Source organism: Miniopterus natalensis, chromosome 9 (assembly GCF_054644295.1).
Source record: "Miniopterus natalensis isolate mMinNat1 chromosome 9, mMinNat1.hap1, whole genome shotgun sequence".
Taxonomy (NCBI): Eukaryota; Metazoa; Chordata; class Mammalia; order Chiroptera; family Miniopteridae; genus Miniopterus; species Miniopterus natalensis.
The window spans coordinates 9242826-9259018 of NC_142089.1; the positions used below are offsets into that span (position 1 = coordinate 9242826).

Here is a 16193-nt window from a genome sequence, read left to right on the forward strand (position 1 = left end):
GGTGAGAGAGAGACAATCGAGGAAACACTAATTATTTTCAAATTACAACTTTGGCAAATGCTTCAAAAGATTGGCCTGTGGAGCTATCAGGAGCTCGGAGAAAATGTCCCTGAAAAATTGGAGAATGGGTAAGAGTTAACTGGGTGATGAGCGAGGAAGGACCAGCCTGTGCAAAGTCCCTGTGGTGGGAGGATGCCTAAGGAGCATGAGGGATTGAAAGGCCAGAGTGGCTGGAGCTACCAAACCAAGTAGTGATGGAGACGAGCCACAGAATGAGCTGCAGCCAGACCAAGCTGGGCCTTTGGGTCATGGGAAGGGTGAGTCTTTATTGTGAAAGCAATAGGAAATCATGAAAATGTCTTAGAAAAACAACATGATTGTGTTCAAAATCCAATCCCAGGTCAAGTTCTCCTAACATAGGTGTGCGCGTCCCTGTATCCCAGTGTGGCCAGGGTTGGGGAGTGTCAGGCGCAAATCTCCCAATTTGGAGGTTTCAAGGCAAAAGGTCCCCTCCTTCCAGCATCTCATGCCCAGGTGAGATCACCCACCACTCGGAGAACTCGGCATTTCCAACGGTCTCTAAGTGCCTGCTGGCTGAGGTCTACTCGCTGGCCAAGGTCTGCTCAACAGCACAGTTGTCGCAGAGAATTAAAATCCACCCAGAAATCCAGGAAACTCAGTGTGGCTCCCCCTGTGATCCTAACTGGGAGGCATTACCCCGAGTGAGCAGATTATCAGGACGGGTAATTTCTGGGATAAACACAGCTGTGTTTGTTTCTCCGCGCCGTGCTCGAGACAGAGCCGGCCCGGCCCGGCCCGCCGCGTGCAGCTGGATCCTCGCACCTTGGCACCGACGCCATCAGGGCTCGGGGAGGGCGCCCCTCCCAACAGTCACAGGGCACTGCCATCCAGGCGGACCCGTCTGGAGGCCAACTTGGGGCCCCTCGGGAAGCTGGCGGAGAGGCCATGAAGGTGCAGGTGTTACAGTCCCAGGAGGGGAAGCGAGTGCCAAGAAACCCCCAGGTAATTTCCCTTTGGAATGGGGTTGGTCACAGTCGGCAGGACAATCTATAGAGTCGTTAGCTGTGGGACGTCCATGTGCAAGGACCCTGAGAAGGTCAGCGGCCAGCCCTGGAGCTTTCCAGATGGGAAAACTAGGGTCCAGGGAAGGGGAATGAAGAGAAGAGGAGAAGAGGGCAGCCAGCAGGGTCACACAGAGCAGGTCTCAATCCCAGCTCCACTGCCCAGGAACCCTGTGACCACGGGCAGCTAGCATGGTGCCTACGCTTAATAGGAACTCGGTGGAAGATTGCCATGATGATGATGATGATGATGATGAAGACAGAAGAGGAAGAAAGAGAAAAGAAAAGGGAAAGGAGATGGAAAGGGAGGAAGAGGAAAGAGAACTTGCTTATCTCTCTACTGGAGCATAACATTTTCACATAAGAATGTCAATTGTTTAACTTCTCTCTATGTCCCCCAGCATCCTGGAGAATGGATGGACAGATGGATGAATGGGTGGATGGATGGAAGGGAGGAGAGTGGGATCATGGGAAGGAAGGAAGGGTGTATGGACAAATGAATGGAAACAGATAAATCTGGAGGAGAAAGCGTGCTAACCCAGAAGCCTAGTAGCATAGCATCCCACTGGCAGCTGAGGCTTCTGGGACCAGATGCCAAATCTGTTCCCCTTGGCTCTAAGCTCCCGTGTTTGGCCAGCATCAGCCTGCTCTCAAGGTTGAGTGGGTGGAAGCTCAGGGCAGCTGATGCCCAGGGGAATTTCAGCTCTTCCCCCACCTGTCACCAGCCTCCAAGAGCACCAGCCCCTGACAGCAGGAACATATCTCCAGAAGTGTGAGCCAAGTCAATGGAAAATAGGATTTACTTTACAGAAATTCACTTTGGGGCCAACTTCTCCAGAACTCCCCCATACAGAAACTTTGGCAAATCCACAGTCAGTGGCTCAGAAAGTTTCTCCCAACCTGGGGAGTATGCTGCTTGCTAACCCTTTCTAAGTCCAGAAACTTAACGACAGTTTAGATAGCAAAAGGAATCTGAGGGAGAGAAACGTATTCTGATTTTTGTTGTAAGTTCATTCTTCCATCCATTTATCCACCCAACTATCTAAAACATGCAACCTTCTGCCAACTATCAATCACTCAGATCATCCAAGTACTCAGCCACTACCCACCTATCCAACTGTACACTATCCAATCGGTATGGTAGAGGGTCACCCAGTATGGTTGGGGGGAAACCAGACATGTTGACACAGTGCACAGTAGGTCTAACCTGGGCAATATAAAAGAAGTAAATACAAGGTGCCACCAAGAGCACTGAGGCCACCAAGGACCGCAAGTTCGACACTGCCTGCATCAGTGGTAGGACCAGAGAGAGAGGTCAGGGCAGGATTCAAACAGGAGGAGACGCTCAAGCTTGGTCTTACTAAGCAGCAGCAGGAATTAGCCAGAGAGAGAAAGTGAGAAGGGTATCCAGGCAAGGGGCAACAGGAAACAACAGCATAGCGGATTCTAGAAGTTCAAAGGCCGAGTTCTCACAACCACCAAGCCCACCAGCCTCTACGATTCCCCCTCAGTTTATAGGGATAGGGCCATGTCCAACTGCAGCTGGGAGTGAAGCTGCATCTGCCGCCCTGGGTTGTGCTCTGGTGGATACAAGAGGGGTAACCTGGAGGGGGAGAGAAGTGGATCCCCAATGTTTTGTAGGACAGCTTTGCTGTCAAGTGGACACAGGTGTGAATCCCAAGCTCATATTTTGCTGCAAGTGAATTAACCTCTGAGTCTTTCCTCCCTTTTCTGCAAACGAAAATGCCACTCACAGCGAGGAGTGAATGAGGTAATGGGGGAGTGCTTGGCGGGCTGTAGGCAACACCTGTCATTCTTTCTAATTGCTGCCAATATTCAAGTCCTACTGTGTGCCAGGCAGAGTGATGTAAAATAGTGCTTAAGAAAGTGGGCCTGAGACATACATGGATCTCGGTAAACATGTCTATCACTTATGTTCAAATGGTTCAGAAAAATATATGCACACACACAGCATACAAAGAGAATGAATGTGGCAACAATGTTCACAATTGTTGAATCTAGGTGAAGGACATATGGGTATTTATCTTACTATACTTGCGACTTTCTGTAGGTTAGAAATATTTTTTAAAAGAATGAAAAGAAAAAACACCAGCTCTTTGTTGATCTGTTTTGAAGTCAGGCTGCCTGAGTTTGGATTCCGGCTCCATTACTGGATGAATGATTGTGGACAAATTATTTTGTTTCTCTAAGCCTTAATTTTTTAACCTAGAGGAAGCAGGTAATATAACCCCTAAATGCAGTGCCTGGTCTCCAGCAAGCCCTCAGGAAATGCTAGTTGCTGTTGTTACTACTATTAGGATCCTCATTGAAAAGCTGAGAAAGGCTAGGAGAGGTTTGGTAAATACCTGCTTTTCATACATCATCTCTCTTAATTCCCCAAACAATTTAGGTGATATTATGCTCAGTTTGCAGATGAGAAACCAAGGCAGAAGATGCAGGGACTTGGCCCAGGTGACACAGCTGGCCAGTGGAGAGGTCAGGATCTGAATAGGACGCCTGTCTCCAATGTCTGGGATCTTTCCCGTGTCTCCCCCTTTTTCTACGTCCCTGGGCCCAAGCCAAGGGGCCATCGGAACCTCTCAGCTCCAGAAGGGGCCAGTCAGAAGGGAGTCCTGAGCTTCGCTGGCATGGCCGGGCTTCCGGGCCGGCTCGGGGACACCCAGCATCAGGGCCTCGTTGGCAGCTCAGGAGCCCTTTCGACTGTTCTCCCAAGAGCCACAGGAGCTGCCATCTGAGGCCTTGGGGAGTGACAGCTGACACTGATGGGGCCAGGCAAGAGGACACACAGGCCGGGGCCCTGACTCGAACAGACTCCCTGGGCCACAGCCTTTCGTGGGTTCCAGAAAGGCCCCACGGGCTCTGGCCGAGGCTGTTCCCAGGCTCTGCCTCCCCGTGAGAGGCGGAGAAGCCCCATTCAGGCGGGACGCATCCCACTGTGCGCTAAGCCGCTTTCTCCCCACTTACACGTTTCAGATGCTTTTTGTCCTTCCGGCTTCCCATGGACTCAGGCCAAGTGACAAGTTGGTGCTGTGGACATATGTCGTCGCCATAATGGGAATGTTGACCCCACGCTCTCTCCCTGCTGGGGCCAGGCAGCTTGCACCCCGCCCCAGTGCTTGGCATGCCCTGTTCTCAGCCACACAGGGCTCTTCCCAGCTCCCCAAATACACCGCACACTCACAGGCCTCCCATTTGGGTCTCTGCAGATGCTCTCCTGCTGCCTGGAATGCTGGCCTGGGGGCTTCTTCGCCTGGATATTCCTTAACATTCATCTTAGAGGTCACCTCTTCCAGGAAGCCTTTCCTAATCCCATTATACAGTGGAAGACACTGAGGCTCAAAGAGTTAAGTTAAAAAGGCCAAGGTCATGCTGTGTGTAGCATCAGAGCCAGAGGTGCAGCCTGGCGTGGTTCTGCTCTAGGACCCTGCGCTTTCCCTCCCTCCAACTCGGCCCTCAAAGGAGAAACTGAAGGAAGACAGGCTTTCTGCCCACAAATGTGGCAGATGCCGGCGAGAAGGAGCTTATGTTCCTGGATTGTTCTGGAAGGTGGGAAACAGAAACCATGGAGGGAAGTCACAGGAAAAGAGACTCTCCAATTCAAGGTGAGGAGGCATTTCTAACACCTCCACTGCCTACCAGCTGTGTGACCTTGGGCAAGTCACTTCATCTCTCTGAGCTGGCAACTTCTCCATCCATAAAATGAAGACAGCAATACCTTTGCTACCTCTCTCCCCCGAACACCTACACTCGAGCTTGTAAGCTGCCAGCCAGGGAGTCAAATCCAGCTGGCAAACATGGTTTGGTTTGGCCAGACTATCTTTTAGAGTAAGTTGAATAAAAATTTTAAAACTACTTTTTCCATAAATATCAGAACTTTGCAGATCAGAAGCTCTGGCAAGACTGAACCCAGATCCCAGCCTGGTAGCATGGTCAGGAGCAGGTGGCACCTGCCTCTTCAGACAGGACACGTGCAGCTCTGTCACTCGTTCACAATCCAGGCCAGCTGGGGAGTTTGGGAGCTTCGGCCAGGACTCCCCTAACTTCTTATCTGTATTAGGGTTGGCAAAGAGAAGCGCCATTTCTTCTCAGTGGTTTAACATAAAATTTTACTATGCACTGCCCTCGTATTCACTACGTCTTTGAAGGTGACGCTGACTTCAGTGTCCTCCACCTGCCCCCTTCACCATTTGCACAAATTTCCATGTGCTCTGAACCAATCTGTGGTTCGAAGTCAGATATGACAGCAATTGGTCAATGCCTTTAGACTTCTTAAATTTCCTCCAATGTTTTCTTACTCCTACAAATGGCCGCTGGCCAAGGTGGGCATGGCAAACCCCAGTCACCATTCCAGGTTCCTTATAGTTGAGTGACAGGTGCTCCTTAGCACAACCTTCTGAGGTGGCTGAAATCATGACCCCCAATTTACTGATGAGAAAACTGAGGCCCAGAGGGGTGATGTGACCTGCCCCCTCTTCCAAATGCAATCCTACCAGCCCAGGGCCCCCTCCTCTGGCCTCGAGCCTCATGCCAGTTCTCGAATATCTATGGTTGGGCTGCCGTTTTTCATTAATTTGTAGGTTCCTTTATTGCACAAACATCCATTTAGTGCGTATCAGGAGCCAGGCCTTGTGCCAGGCATGGAATAAGGTAAAATAGAGGGCACCTGCCCTCTCGGAGGAAGCAGATAACACTGGAAGCCAATGCTGGGGTGCGGTGGGAGGGAACAGAAGGTAGGGAATGGGGTTTCTGGCTTCCTGCAGCCCCCACCCCATGAGACCATAAACTCCCTGGGCAGAATGTCTCCAAGTAATGGCCACCAACAATGCCTCCTATCACTAAGCACAAAGCCACTCCTCCCACGAAGGGGAGTGGGTAGGTCCTAGATCTGTGTTTGCACCACAGGTTGGCCCACAGCACACGGAGATGTGTGCAAATGGTGAAAGGGCTGGGTAGGGACAATCAGTTCTGGGCATCACCCTGAGACTCTGGGCAATACATAGTCAAATTTTGTGTGTTAAACCGCTGAGCATGAAATGAGGCTTTCCTTTAATGATGGAAGAGAAAATCAAGCCCAGTGCATTTCCCTCTCCCTGAACCTCATGAGGAAGCCTGGGGTAAAACTGAGATGGCTTTGTGACGTGCTCTGATTGCCGGGGTGATGTTTTGTGACATTATAGCCTAGGCCTCAAGAAGTCTTGCAGTTTCCGCTTTACCCTCTTGGGAGCCAGCCGTCATGGAAAACAGCTCAGTCTAGACTACTGACAGGTAAAGGACCCTGAGGAGTGAGGGAGGGGATCGGCCCGCCAGCCATCCCACCGGGGCCTCAAAGTTGTAATGTGAGGCCATGACGGACCTTGCAGCACAACCCAGCTGAGGGCAGCCTCATGGGTGATCCCAGCTGACACCTTGGAGCAGCAGATAATGAACCCAGCCAATCCCCTGAATCATTGCTGTCTTAAGCCAACACATTTTGGGTTGGCTTGTTACGCAGCAATAGATAACTGATACTTTCCGGGGACAGAACCCTGTATTTTTTATAGCTCTCCCGTCCCTGCTGAAGCCCAGCACTGGGTGCTAAATCCTGGAGCTGAAAGAGGGGTCCAAAGCTACTGAGTCCCACCCCCTCATTTCAGAGAAGAGGCAGCTGAGGTCCAGGGAGGAGAAGCAATTTCCTCCAGGTCACACAGAGACAGGGACGGATCTAGAAGGCAAGCTCAAACCCTGCAGGGGCCAGACAAGTAACACCAACGTGTGACTCAAGTTGGTGCTGAATTACCCCCAGTGCTCACATGTGCTGTCTGAAGAGCCAGCCACTATTCAGCTCCAGCCAACTGTGGCCATGTGGGAATGTGGGCCCAGGGAAGCCAGATTGTCTGACTTTTCAGAGAAGCCAGAAACAGAATTTCTTTGTAAAAGCTCTTGATTTTTAAATGTTGGCTAAGAATTCAAATTGGATTGATGATCTCTGGGCCATTGAGACTGGCTTGGGCTTCAAGCTGGGTCTGGCCACTGACCTTGGGCAAATCATGCTCTCCCCCAGGCCTCAGTTTTCTCATCTCTAAAATGGGCCCCATGGCTCCTGCCCACTTACTGAGTTGCAGTGAAAACCCAATGAGCTAATGGATTTGGAAGTACAAGCTACAAATGGTCCTGTGACTGTTCCATAGCCTCAGTTCTCTGTGGAGGCGCCCCTTACAATGAAATGAGTTAACACTCGATTTGTCTAAGTTAGAACAACATTATTCTGACCATTATGACAGAGATTGCATTTTTATGGCAGGTTTGTGAGTTCCAGAACCCTCCCGCTTGCATTATCTCAGGATGTTGATGGAGTCAGAGGCTGGACGGCTGCCTTGGAGACCCTCGCCAGAGCCAAGCCCTTCCTCTGAGCCGGGAGGCACATTCCAGAAGCGGCTTGAATGGCAATAAAGAGAGTGAGCTTTGGAGTCACCCAGACCTGGGTTCAAATCCCTGCCTCCCCCTCCCTGGTTATGTATCCTTGGGCTACTCACTCTCAGACCTTTGGTTTCCTAATCTGTAAAATGGACATAATAAGATCACCTGGTGGGGCTGATGGGGCAATTAATTGCACGAGATGTCTTCGATGCCCTTAGTAGAGTGTCTGGCCCAAGAATTGATGGCTGTTATCACCAACATGGCATGGAAGTTGGCACTGGCAGGCATATGGCCAAGCAGGAAGCATAGCTATAGAGGACCCTAGGATTAGGGAGGGCGAACTGAGGTGAGGATGGGGCCTTTGAGGAAAACCTGGATGAAACCCAGAGAGGCAGGCTAGAGGGGCTTCTCAATCACCCACCAGTCAGATAGACTCTGAACTTAACTCTGTGTCTTTGGTTTTCCTGCAGTTGAGTAAAGAGGAGGTGGGGGGAGCTGGAGACAGAATCCCTCTAGTGAAACAGCACCCACGTTCCCCCCCTCTGGATCTGCCTTCCCATTGGTCTCAGGCAGTAATGGCAACAGTTGATATTTACCGCGTGCTCGCCACACTCGAAGCACGCACTCAGCCAGTCTGTAGTGGATTAACATATTCATCCCTCACGACCATCTCAAAAGCAAGGAACGATTATGGAGCCTTACGAACCAAGGCTCAGAGAGGTCAGGAAACTGGCCAGAGGACACAGAGTAAAAAAGAGTCTGACTCCGAACACCTTTTTTTATAACCCCCAGGCTATGCTGCTTATTGAAAAAGTGGGAAAGTGGTCATCGCTGTGGGATTTCAGAGAGAGAAACAAGGAGTGAGGGTGCTGACATTTCATCGTAATGACAACTAACAAATACTGGGGACAGCCATGGGTCAGGCTGTTCTGTTGGCCACTAAATATCCAGGACCTCATTTTAATCCTCACCATGAGCCTCTGAAAGGCAGTATCTCCAGTTTACAGATGAGGAAACTGAGGCTCAGAGAGCATATGACTTGTTCAAGGCCACAGAGCAGACAGTCTCCTCCCCGAGGACACCTCCACCCTTAAGGGGCTGCAGCAGGGCAAAGGATGGCTCCAGGAAGCCCACCTAGCAAGGCCTAGGGTCAGGTGACCTAGGCAAGCCCCTCAGGTGACACGGGGCGCCAGGAAGACAGGTGTCCCCCTTCCACCCTTCAGAAGGCAGCTGCTTTAAAAGGCCCTAAAATGTTTTCAAGGCAGCCTTATCAGACTGAGCTGATCCCATTCAGGAAGCTTCCAGGTGCTGTCACCATCAACGGCCGCCTCACTCCTGTGCAAACATTCTTCCCGCCCTGCCCTCCCCCAGCCACACCTTTTTGTGTACACCAGCCGGCAGGCAGCCCGGGCCAGTGGGCGCTAACTGATTGAATTCACTTCATTTCAGTCCTTCCCAGTTTCCTGCTGAGGTTTCTCTCTCTCTTTCCCAGGAGTCCAGTATTTTATCTTAGGCCACTGGGGGGTAAATTTGCCTACCCAATGGAAAAACCTGGGGAGTGTGTTAAAAATACAGAACCCCCCCCAACCCTCCAAACCTTTCAACCCTGGCCTCATTACTGATCTACCAAATCTCCAGCTAAGTCAGGCAAGCAGGCCAGGCACTAGATGGGGCAGGATCAGAGGTGCAGGCCAGGCCCACCTCTGCCAGGAGGCCATCCTGATCTCACCCCTCCACTCTCGGAGGGAGCCCAGCTCCCCTGCCTTGCCCAGCCCAGGCCTCCTGTCATCAGCCAGCTCCATCTACCCCTTCCTGTAGTGGCCTCTCTGTGAGCATGCATCCGACTTGTGGTCTAAACTAACAGGTGAGTTCTGGGCAGGCAGAGGTGTCCCGCACAGCTGCTTCCACCGTGGCTCTGAGGCTAATGCAAAACCTTGATGAAGGGGGGCCAAATGTGCCAGGGATGACATTAAGGGCTGATTTGCTGCCTGGACAATCCAAATGCCGTAAAGGAGGTCATATTAGGACACAGCCATCACTGACCACAGCCAGGGTGCTCCGAGGGCAGGGACCTCAACGGGGCAAGAACAGCATGTAATGTACCAGCTCGTGTGCCTGATACTTCATGTGGTATCCACAGGAATCCCTGAGGAAATGAAAGTCTAGGGACTCTGAGCTCCTTGTCCAGGGCACACAGCGATCAGTGCTGGGATTTGAACCCAGGTCTGATTGCCCCCAAAGGCTGTGCCTTTTCTACCTCACACTGTCTGTGAGGTCAGCTGGCCTGTTCCCCACCAAAGCTGGAATCCCTTCTCCCACCCAGCACTTGACATGGAATAGGTGCCCAGTGACTCTTTTAAAATATGTGGTTGGATGGAGGAACGAACGAATGAGTCAACCTGCCTTTAAATTCTACAGCATTTGGGTTTTAAATCTAAGCCCTGATTTCCTGGTTCAGATGAATATATGAAAGCAGCCTCCTTTAAAAATGAGAAGCAGAAGAAACAAACATAAAAGGGAAACCAACTCCAAATTAATCCCACTGAAGGTCGCTGGGTCTTAGAGGCGGGCCCAGCAGAGGGCTGGGGTTGGGGTGGGGGCAGGCAGGCTCCCTCAACCTCCATAAGGAAGGGACTTTGTGTACATAGCTGCTGCTGGTCTATTTGAATCCTAGTTCTGGCTGAACCGGCCTATCCATTATCCCCAAACACTTTCCTGCAAGCCACCCCCTCGGCTTCTTCCAGGAAGTCCTCCTTCATTACCCCGGCAGGATGGACCCTGTCCCCCATCGCTGGATCATTCCCTTGATACTTACTGCAGGACATGATATATTATATTCACTCAACATACATTCATTCAATGTTGCTCAGCTGACTGGTCATTCAGTTACGGGGTGTTCCTGTGCCTGGGCACAGTTCTAGGTACTGGGAAAGCCATAACAAACAGCAGGTAAAAACCTTTCCCCTCCTGGAGTGTACAGCCTCGTGGGCGAGGCAGGCACAACACAAGGAGACTAACAAATCTCTGATTCGTTTCAGGTGATGATGGGTGTTACGAGGCAGAACAAAGTAGGCAGGATAGAAAGTGGCAGAACTGGGTCTGTTTCAGATGAAGTAATCAGGGAAGGCCTCTGGGGAGGTGGCATTTGAACTGAGCTCTTTTTACCACAACTGTGGACACAAACATGAGCCAGATGATCTTCCTCAGGGAGCTCACAGTCTAGCAAGGAACAGACAAGCTGGCCTCTTCTTGATAGTGAAGGAGCAGGTCTGGCTCATCTGAACATTCCACACACTGAAAGTCAGTGGTCTTTCCATACACAAATCTGGCCAAGTCCTCAATGACTCAAGAACCTTCAATGGCTCCCCACTACCCTCAGCACCAAGTTTAAACTCCTTAGCCTTCCATCCTAGCCCTTCAGGACCTGCCCTGCCCTTGTCTCCCACTGCTGCCCTCAACACCTGTCTTCCTCAGAAACACCCAACTATACGATCACCATGCCTTCACGTCTTTACACAAACTGTTTCTTTTTCTAGGGAAAATTCTCCTCCTTCTCCAAGTCCCAAAGTGAACCTCCTTAACTTTGTGAACACAGTTCATTAGTGTGACAGGTGGCTGAGAAAGTTTCATTGCAGGGAGGATGGGCAGTGAGAAAATGAGGCAAAGAATGAAGCCATAAAATAACCCTCTTCCATCCCAAACCGCCTCTGCCTGCCCCAGGTGGCTCACAACTTCCTCCTGGCAGCAGCCTGGGACACGCTTATCACATTAAACCTTGCCAACTGTTTTCCCTATCAGCTTTTCCCCTACCTCCCTGCCCGCCCCAGGGCTCAGCACCTCACCAGCCAGAGAGGAAGCTCCAGAAATACTTGGAGATCAAATGAACAAATACACAGAGGAGACCAGGTTTTCTCTAAACTTCAACCTCTGGATTCCATCTAGTGGCTGGTCTGTCACTGGCCTCTTCTCTAGTTGACTGTGTCCCCGGGCACTTCCATCCCTCTCTGAGCCCCCACTTTAGATGCTCTAAACTTGTGTTTCCCATGGGGGCTCTCATGGTTTTGGGGAGATACTAAGAGCTTACCATCCTAACTCAAGAGTCCTTCACCCCAACACATACACACCCTTGCTCCTCTCACATTCCAAAGGCTAAGGGTTTCCGGGGACCTTCATGCTCAGGACAACCTTGTTACCACAGGGTCTGAGGAGGAAGGGAAAGGAGTAGTGGCCACATGTCTCTGGGTACTGGGAGCCCCAGGGGCTGCCCTCCCACCACCCCAAGCTTCAGTCCTGTTTCCACAGACTGTGCTGCTCCCAGGAGGACCCCGGTGTCTTTTGGGATGTGCCACAAGAAGCACTGTCCATCCCCGTCTTCCACCGGCCACAGGCCGCACGCAGTTCTTCAAGGTGTTCTCTTCCCACTCAATACCTGGTCTGCATCTTACAAGCGCCCCTGTGAGACAGGCAGGATGGGCATCGCGATCACCCTCATTTGACAGATGAGGAAACCGAGCCGCAGAGAGGGGAAGTGGGGTGCATGTGATGGAATCCCAAGAGACTGGCTACACCATCTTACGCCCAGGGAAACTGAGGCCCTGTAGGGAAGGGAGCTGGCCCAGGATCCCATAGGAATTTAGAAGCAGGGCCCCGACCTCCACCTTATATCATCTCTGAATCCATTTGGTCAGCTCCTGTTAACCCCTAATGGACTAGGCTCCTTAGTGTCCAGGGGGCAAAGGAAGAACCTGAAATGAGGGTTGGGGTGCCCACTGCATCCCTCCTCCCACTCTGTCCCCAAGTAGCAGCCTGAGCATCCATCCCCTCCTGGTACGTTGGCAGCCGATCGGCCCTGTGTCCAGGGCCCAGGGCCCAGCCTGGCCACAGCCTCCCAGATACCAACCACCCCCTGCCAGACCATGGCTGGAAAGACGTGGTCCTTCCATCTACCCCACGGTAATTAAAAACACGCCCAGCCTTTTCTTCCAATGAAAGAGGGGCCAATTTTCTTCCCCTCCAGCACCGCTGACTGCAACCTACATAGCAATATTTATGCCAAGCTCCCCATAATACTGTAAACATCCCAATGTATAGCGGGCCAACCCATGAGTCATTTCCCCAAAGCCAGAGTTTAATAAGTGGTACCTCAGCTATATTCCAGGGAGCTCCCGCCAACAGCTAGGACCAGGGCTGCCCTCCACACTCAGGGCCCCGTGGCACCCTCGAAGCCCCCGTGGCCCAACTCTGGGAAACCGCAGGCAGCCTCCAAAACCTCCAGGAGCCAGAGGGCAGTGTGGCTTCAGTGCCAGAAACTGTGGCTGCCACCCAGGGTCACCCCTTCACCCCCTGAACTATGGTCACTAACGTGCTCACTGCTGAGAGAGAAATTAAAGTTATATCATGATCCCCGTTTGTGCCATTTCCCCAGGCTGCAGCCCCCGGGCCTAGGTGATTTGTTTTGGGGTTTGTTTTGTTTTGTTTTTGAGTTGCAAGAGGGGAAAGGAGCCTCACGCTACCCTAAAGCGGACTAAGTATACATGTGCTTCACCCCTCAGCCCATGGTGCCAGAATCCTCCAAGGGGGTTGGGGGTTAGGGACACGAAGATCCAGCCAAGTGAAGAGAGCTTGGGCTTCTATTTTTATTACCCACTGACTTCTGAGCCTTGGTTTCCCCATCTATTAAAAGACAGCGAGAATCATACTCGCCTGGCTTCCCTGGAAGACTTATTTTGAGAAATCTAACAAAATTGTGGGTGGGAAAGCACTTTGTAAGTGTGAAGTCCCGTGTCAACGTGCAGCCGGTTGTAAACCACAGAAAGCTGCCTAGAGTGAAAAGTACTTCAGAAACTGTAAAGCGGGTTGAAAACTGTAAAGTGCTGTACACGAAAACCATTACTCATAGTCATTTCTAGCCCTACGAGCTCGGCCATTTCTGGTGGGCACACCCAGGCCCCACTAACTTTCCCTCCAGGGGAAGCTGGCTCGGGAGACCTGGCAGCCCGCCTGTCCCTTTGGGGGTCGGCGGTGCCACGGGGAGACGGCCCGGCGACCCCGGCCAAGGCCAGCACATGGCAAGAGCATCTGGTCCGGCCCTGGCGGCAGCTGGAAAGTTCCCGGGGCTCCAGCGGCCACGCTGAGCTCTGCCGCCCGCGGGGCGGTGGCCGGCAGGGGTGCCCGGAGACCCCGCGCCGCGCAGAGATGCCCACGGACCCATCCCCCCGTAGCCCTCTCTGGGAGGGGACCCCATTGTACGCCGCGGGCGACGGGCAGGCACGGACGCGAGGGGCCGGCGCGCTCACTTCCACTCTGCCAGTCCCCGCTCCTCGGGGCGCCGGCCCCATCCCGGGGGCGCGGACCCGGAGCCCCCACCCCGGCCAGGCGCGGTGCCTCCCCCCTGCTCCCTGCCAAACTTTCCAGCCCCGACTGCGCGTCGGGCCCCCGGGCCCGCGCCCCTCCGCCCCGTGCCGAGCAAGGCCAGGCCGGCGCGAAGGGGGTGCCCGGGCCGGGGGCGGCGAGCGCGCGTGGGCAGCCCCGGCCCTGGGCGGCGCTCGCCCGGCTGGCTACAAAGCCTCGGCAAGATGGTCCCTTCGCCTCCTCCTGGCACAGTCAATCAGCGCCCGCCGCTCCCCGGGCGCCCGGGGGCCCGCGCCTCCCGGCGCCGCCGGACACACCTCCCCGCGGCCACCTGCGCCCGGCGCGAGCCCCGGGGCAAACTTTGCGGGCCGCGGGCGGAGGTGGGCGCCCGCGGCCGCCCGTGCCCGGCCGCTCCCCACCCCCATCGCCCACCGCCCGCGCGCCGCCCGCTCACCTTCCACGGCGGCGAGCAGCGGCAGCAGCAGCAGCGCGGCCCCCAGCCTCCGCAGGGCCATGGCTGCGCTTCCCGGGGCCTCGGGCCGCGGCTCCGCGGGGCCCGGGCGGCCCGGGCGAGAGCGCGCGCCCCGGGCTCGGGGGGCCGGGGGGAGCGGCGAGGCGCGGCGCACACACAGCCGCCGCCACCGCGCAGCCAGCAGAATGAGCCATCCAGCCCGGGCAGAACGGGGACCCGGGCTCCGCCAGCGTTGGGCACAGCCCACCTGAGCCGCGGGCACGGGGGGAGCCCGGCCGGGCCGCCGGCCCCCACGCGCGCCCCGGCCCCCAGCCGGTCGTGCGCGCCCCCCGAGCTCCGGGGCCCCACGGCCGCCGGGTCACCCGCAGGCGGCGCGGGCGCTGGAGCGGGGAAACCTTTCGCGCTCGGGCGGCGGAGACGCCGGCCTCCCCCCGCGCAGCAGTGGTCTCTCCCGGCGCTGTGGCTCCTCCAGATAAAGCAGCGATTTCAGCCCAAATGTTTCTGAATTTTTATTGAATGCTGCAAAGCCGGAGAGCGTCTGGCGCGGCTGACAGGGGCAGGGAGAGGGGACCCGGGGGGAGAGCGGAAGGAGGGCTCCCCAAAGCGGGCGCTGGCCCTACCTGTCAGGGCCGGGGGTGCCACCCCCTCGCCTCAGCCCTGCCGCCCGGTCCTTGCGGCTCCGAAAGGGACAGAACTGCAATGAATGAAAAAAAGAGAGAGAGAGAGAAAAAGGGGGGGTGGTGGAGATGGGAACAAAACAGGCGGCTTTCCCAGGCGCTGGGACTGGGCTGGGGCCTCCGCTTGCGAGAGTGAGCCTTGGCCCTAACAGGAGGGCCTGGGGGCGGGGGTGGGGGGTCACTCCTGCAGGGGTGGGCCCGGCCCTGGCAGGCAGACCCCAGGCCTCCCCTCCCCGCCTTGTTCCGAGCCAGAGCAGGAGCCCCTCCCTGCAGACCCTTCTATCTGTATATTGGATTTCTCCTCTGTCCATCTTTTCCCCATGCAGTTTGGGGGTGAAGGAGGCCGATTGGGGGCATCTGGGGAAGCCCCCTCCCCGCCACATATGGAATGGACCTGCCTGTGTAGCCATGGTTTTGTGCATGGCTGTCCCTTCAGGGAGGACACAACCCCTTGTTCCATCCCTGTGGGCCCAGCCCTGCTCTGACAGCCTTCATCACCATCATCATTAACAGGCTTTGCTGAGGCCGGATGGTAGGCGGGCTGCAGAGGGCCTTTGGGAATCATCCAGGCAGGGCCCCTGGCCTTTGGGAGGCTCACTCCTCACAAACAAGACTTAACCAGGAGCTTCCCACTCTGTGGAGTGGGTGTAAGAGCCCAGTGGAGGTATAGACAGTTTAAATTCAGTCTGTGCCACCCAGACCTCTCCTGTCCCTTTGTCCCTCAAACTATCAAAATATCCCTGCAATCCCCTTCCTTCAGGGCCTATCCTACAGTCCATACGAAGAAAAGGGTTTGAGACTTTTGAGACTCTATCTGAGGTTTGGAAAACTAGGTCATCTTTTGAAGCTTCAAGAGTCCAACTGAAATGGTGTCATCCTGGAAGGCCACCAGGAGAAAGTGAACCTCAAAGGCTGGGAGAGACTGCCTGGGAAGGAGACAGAGCAGGTGAAGTAAATGGAGAAAGGGAAAATGTGATGTGGGGGGATTTCTGCCCTTAAGCCTACAGGTTCCTCTTTGACCAGGGTCAAGATCCACTGGGGTGGGATTGCCTTTATTTTCAGTTCCTGCTTCTCAGACTTTCCAGGGTACCCAAGGTTTGAGAGACCCTGAGCTTGGCCCACCCTGGGGCAAGACTCCCTCTCCTGGGCAGAGTGGCTCCAAGATATCACACCTCATCAGTGCCAACATTAGGT

The 16193-nt window shown here is 54.3% G+C and overlaps 1 protein-coding gene across 3 annotated transcripts in view; it reads right to left on the reverse strand.

The window, feature by feature from the left end:
* EPHB2 (EPH receptor B2) overlaps window positions 1-14395 on the reverse strand; it is a 158443-nt gene extending 144048 nt beyond the window's left edge. For 2 of the 3 annotated variants that reach the window (XM_087820170.1, XM_087820169.1), the window contains exon 1: window positions 14305-14376. In XM_087820170.1, the coding sequence (XP_087676296.1) occupies window positions 14305-14365 (61 nt within the window). In that variant the 5' untranslated portion in view covers window positions 14366-14376. Of the gene's footprint in view, window positions 1-14304 lie in introns of all 3 variants that reach the window. The other variant, XM_087820171.1, reaches the window with a different exon arrangement.
* Between the last annotated feature and the right edge of the window lie 1798 nt (window positions 14396-16193).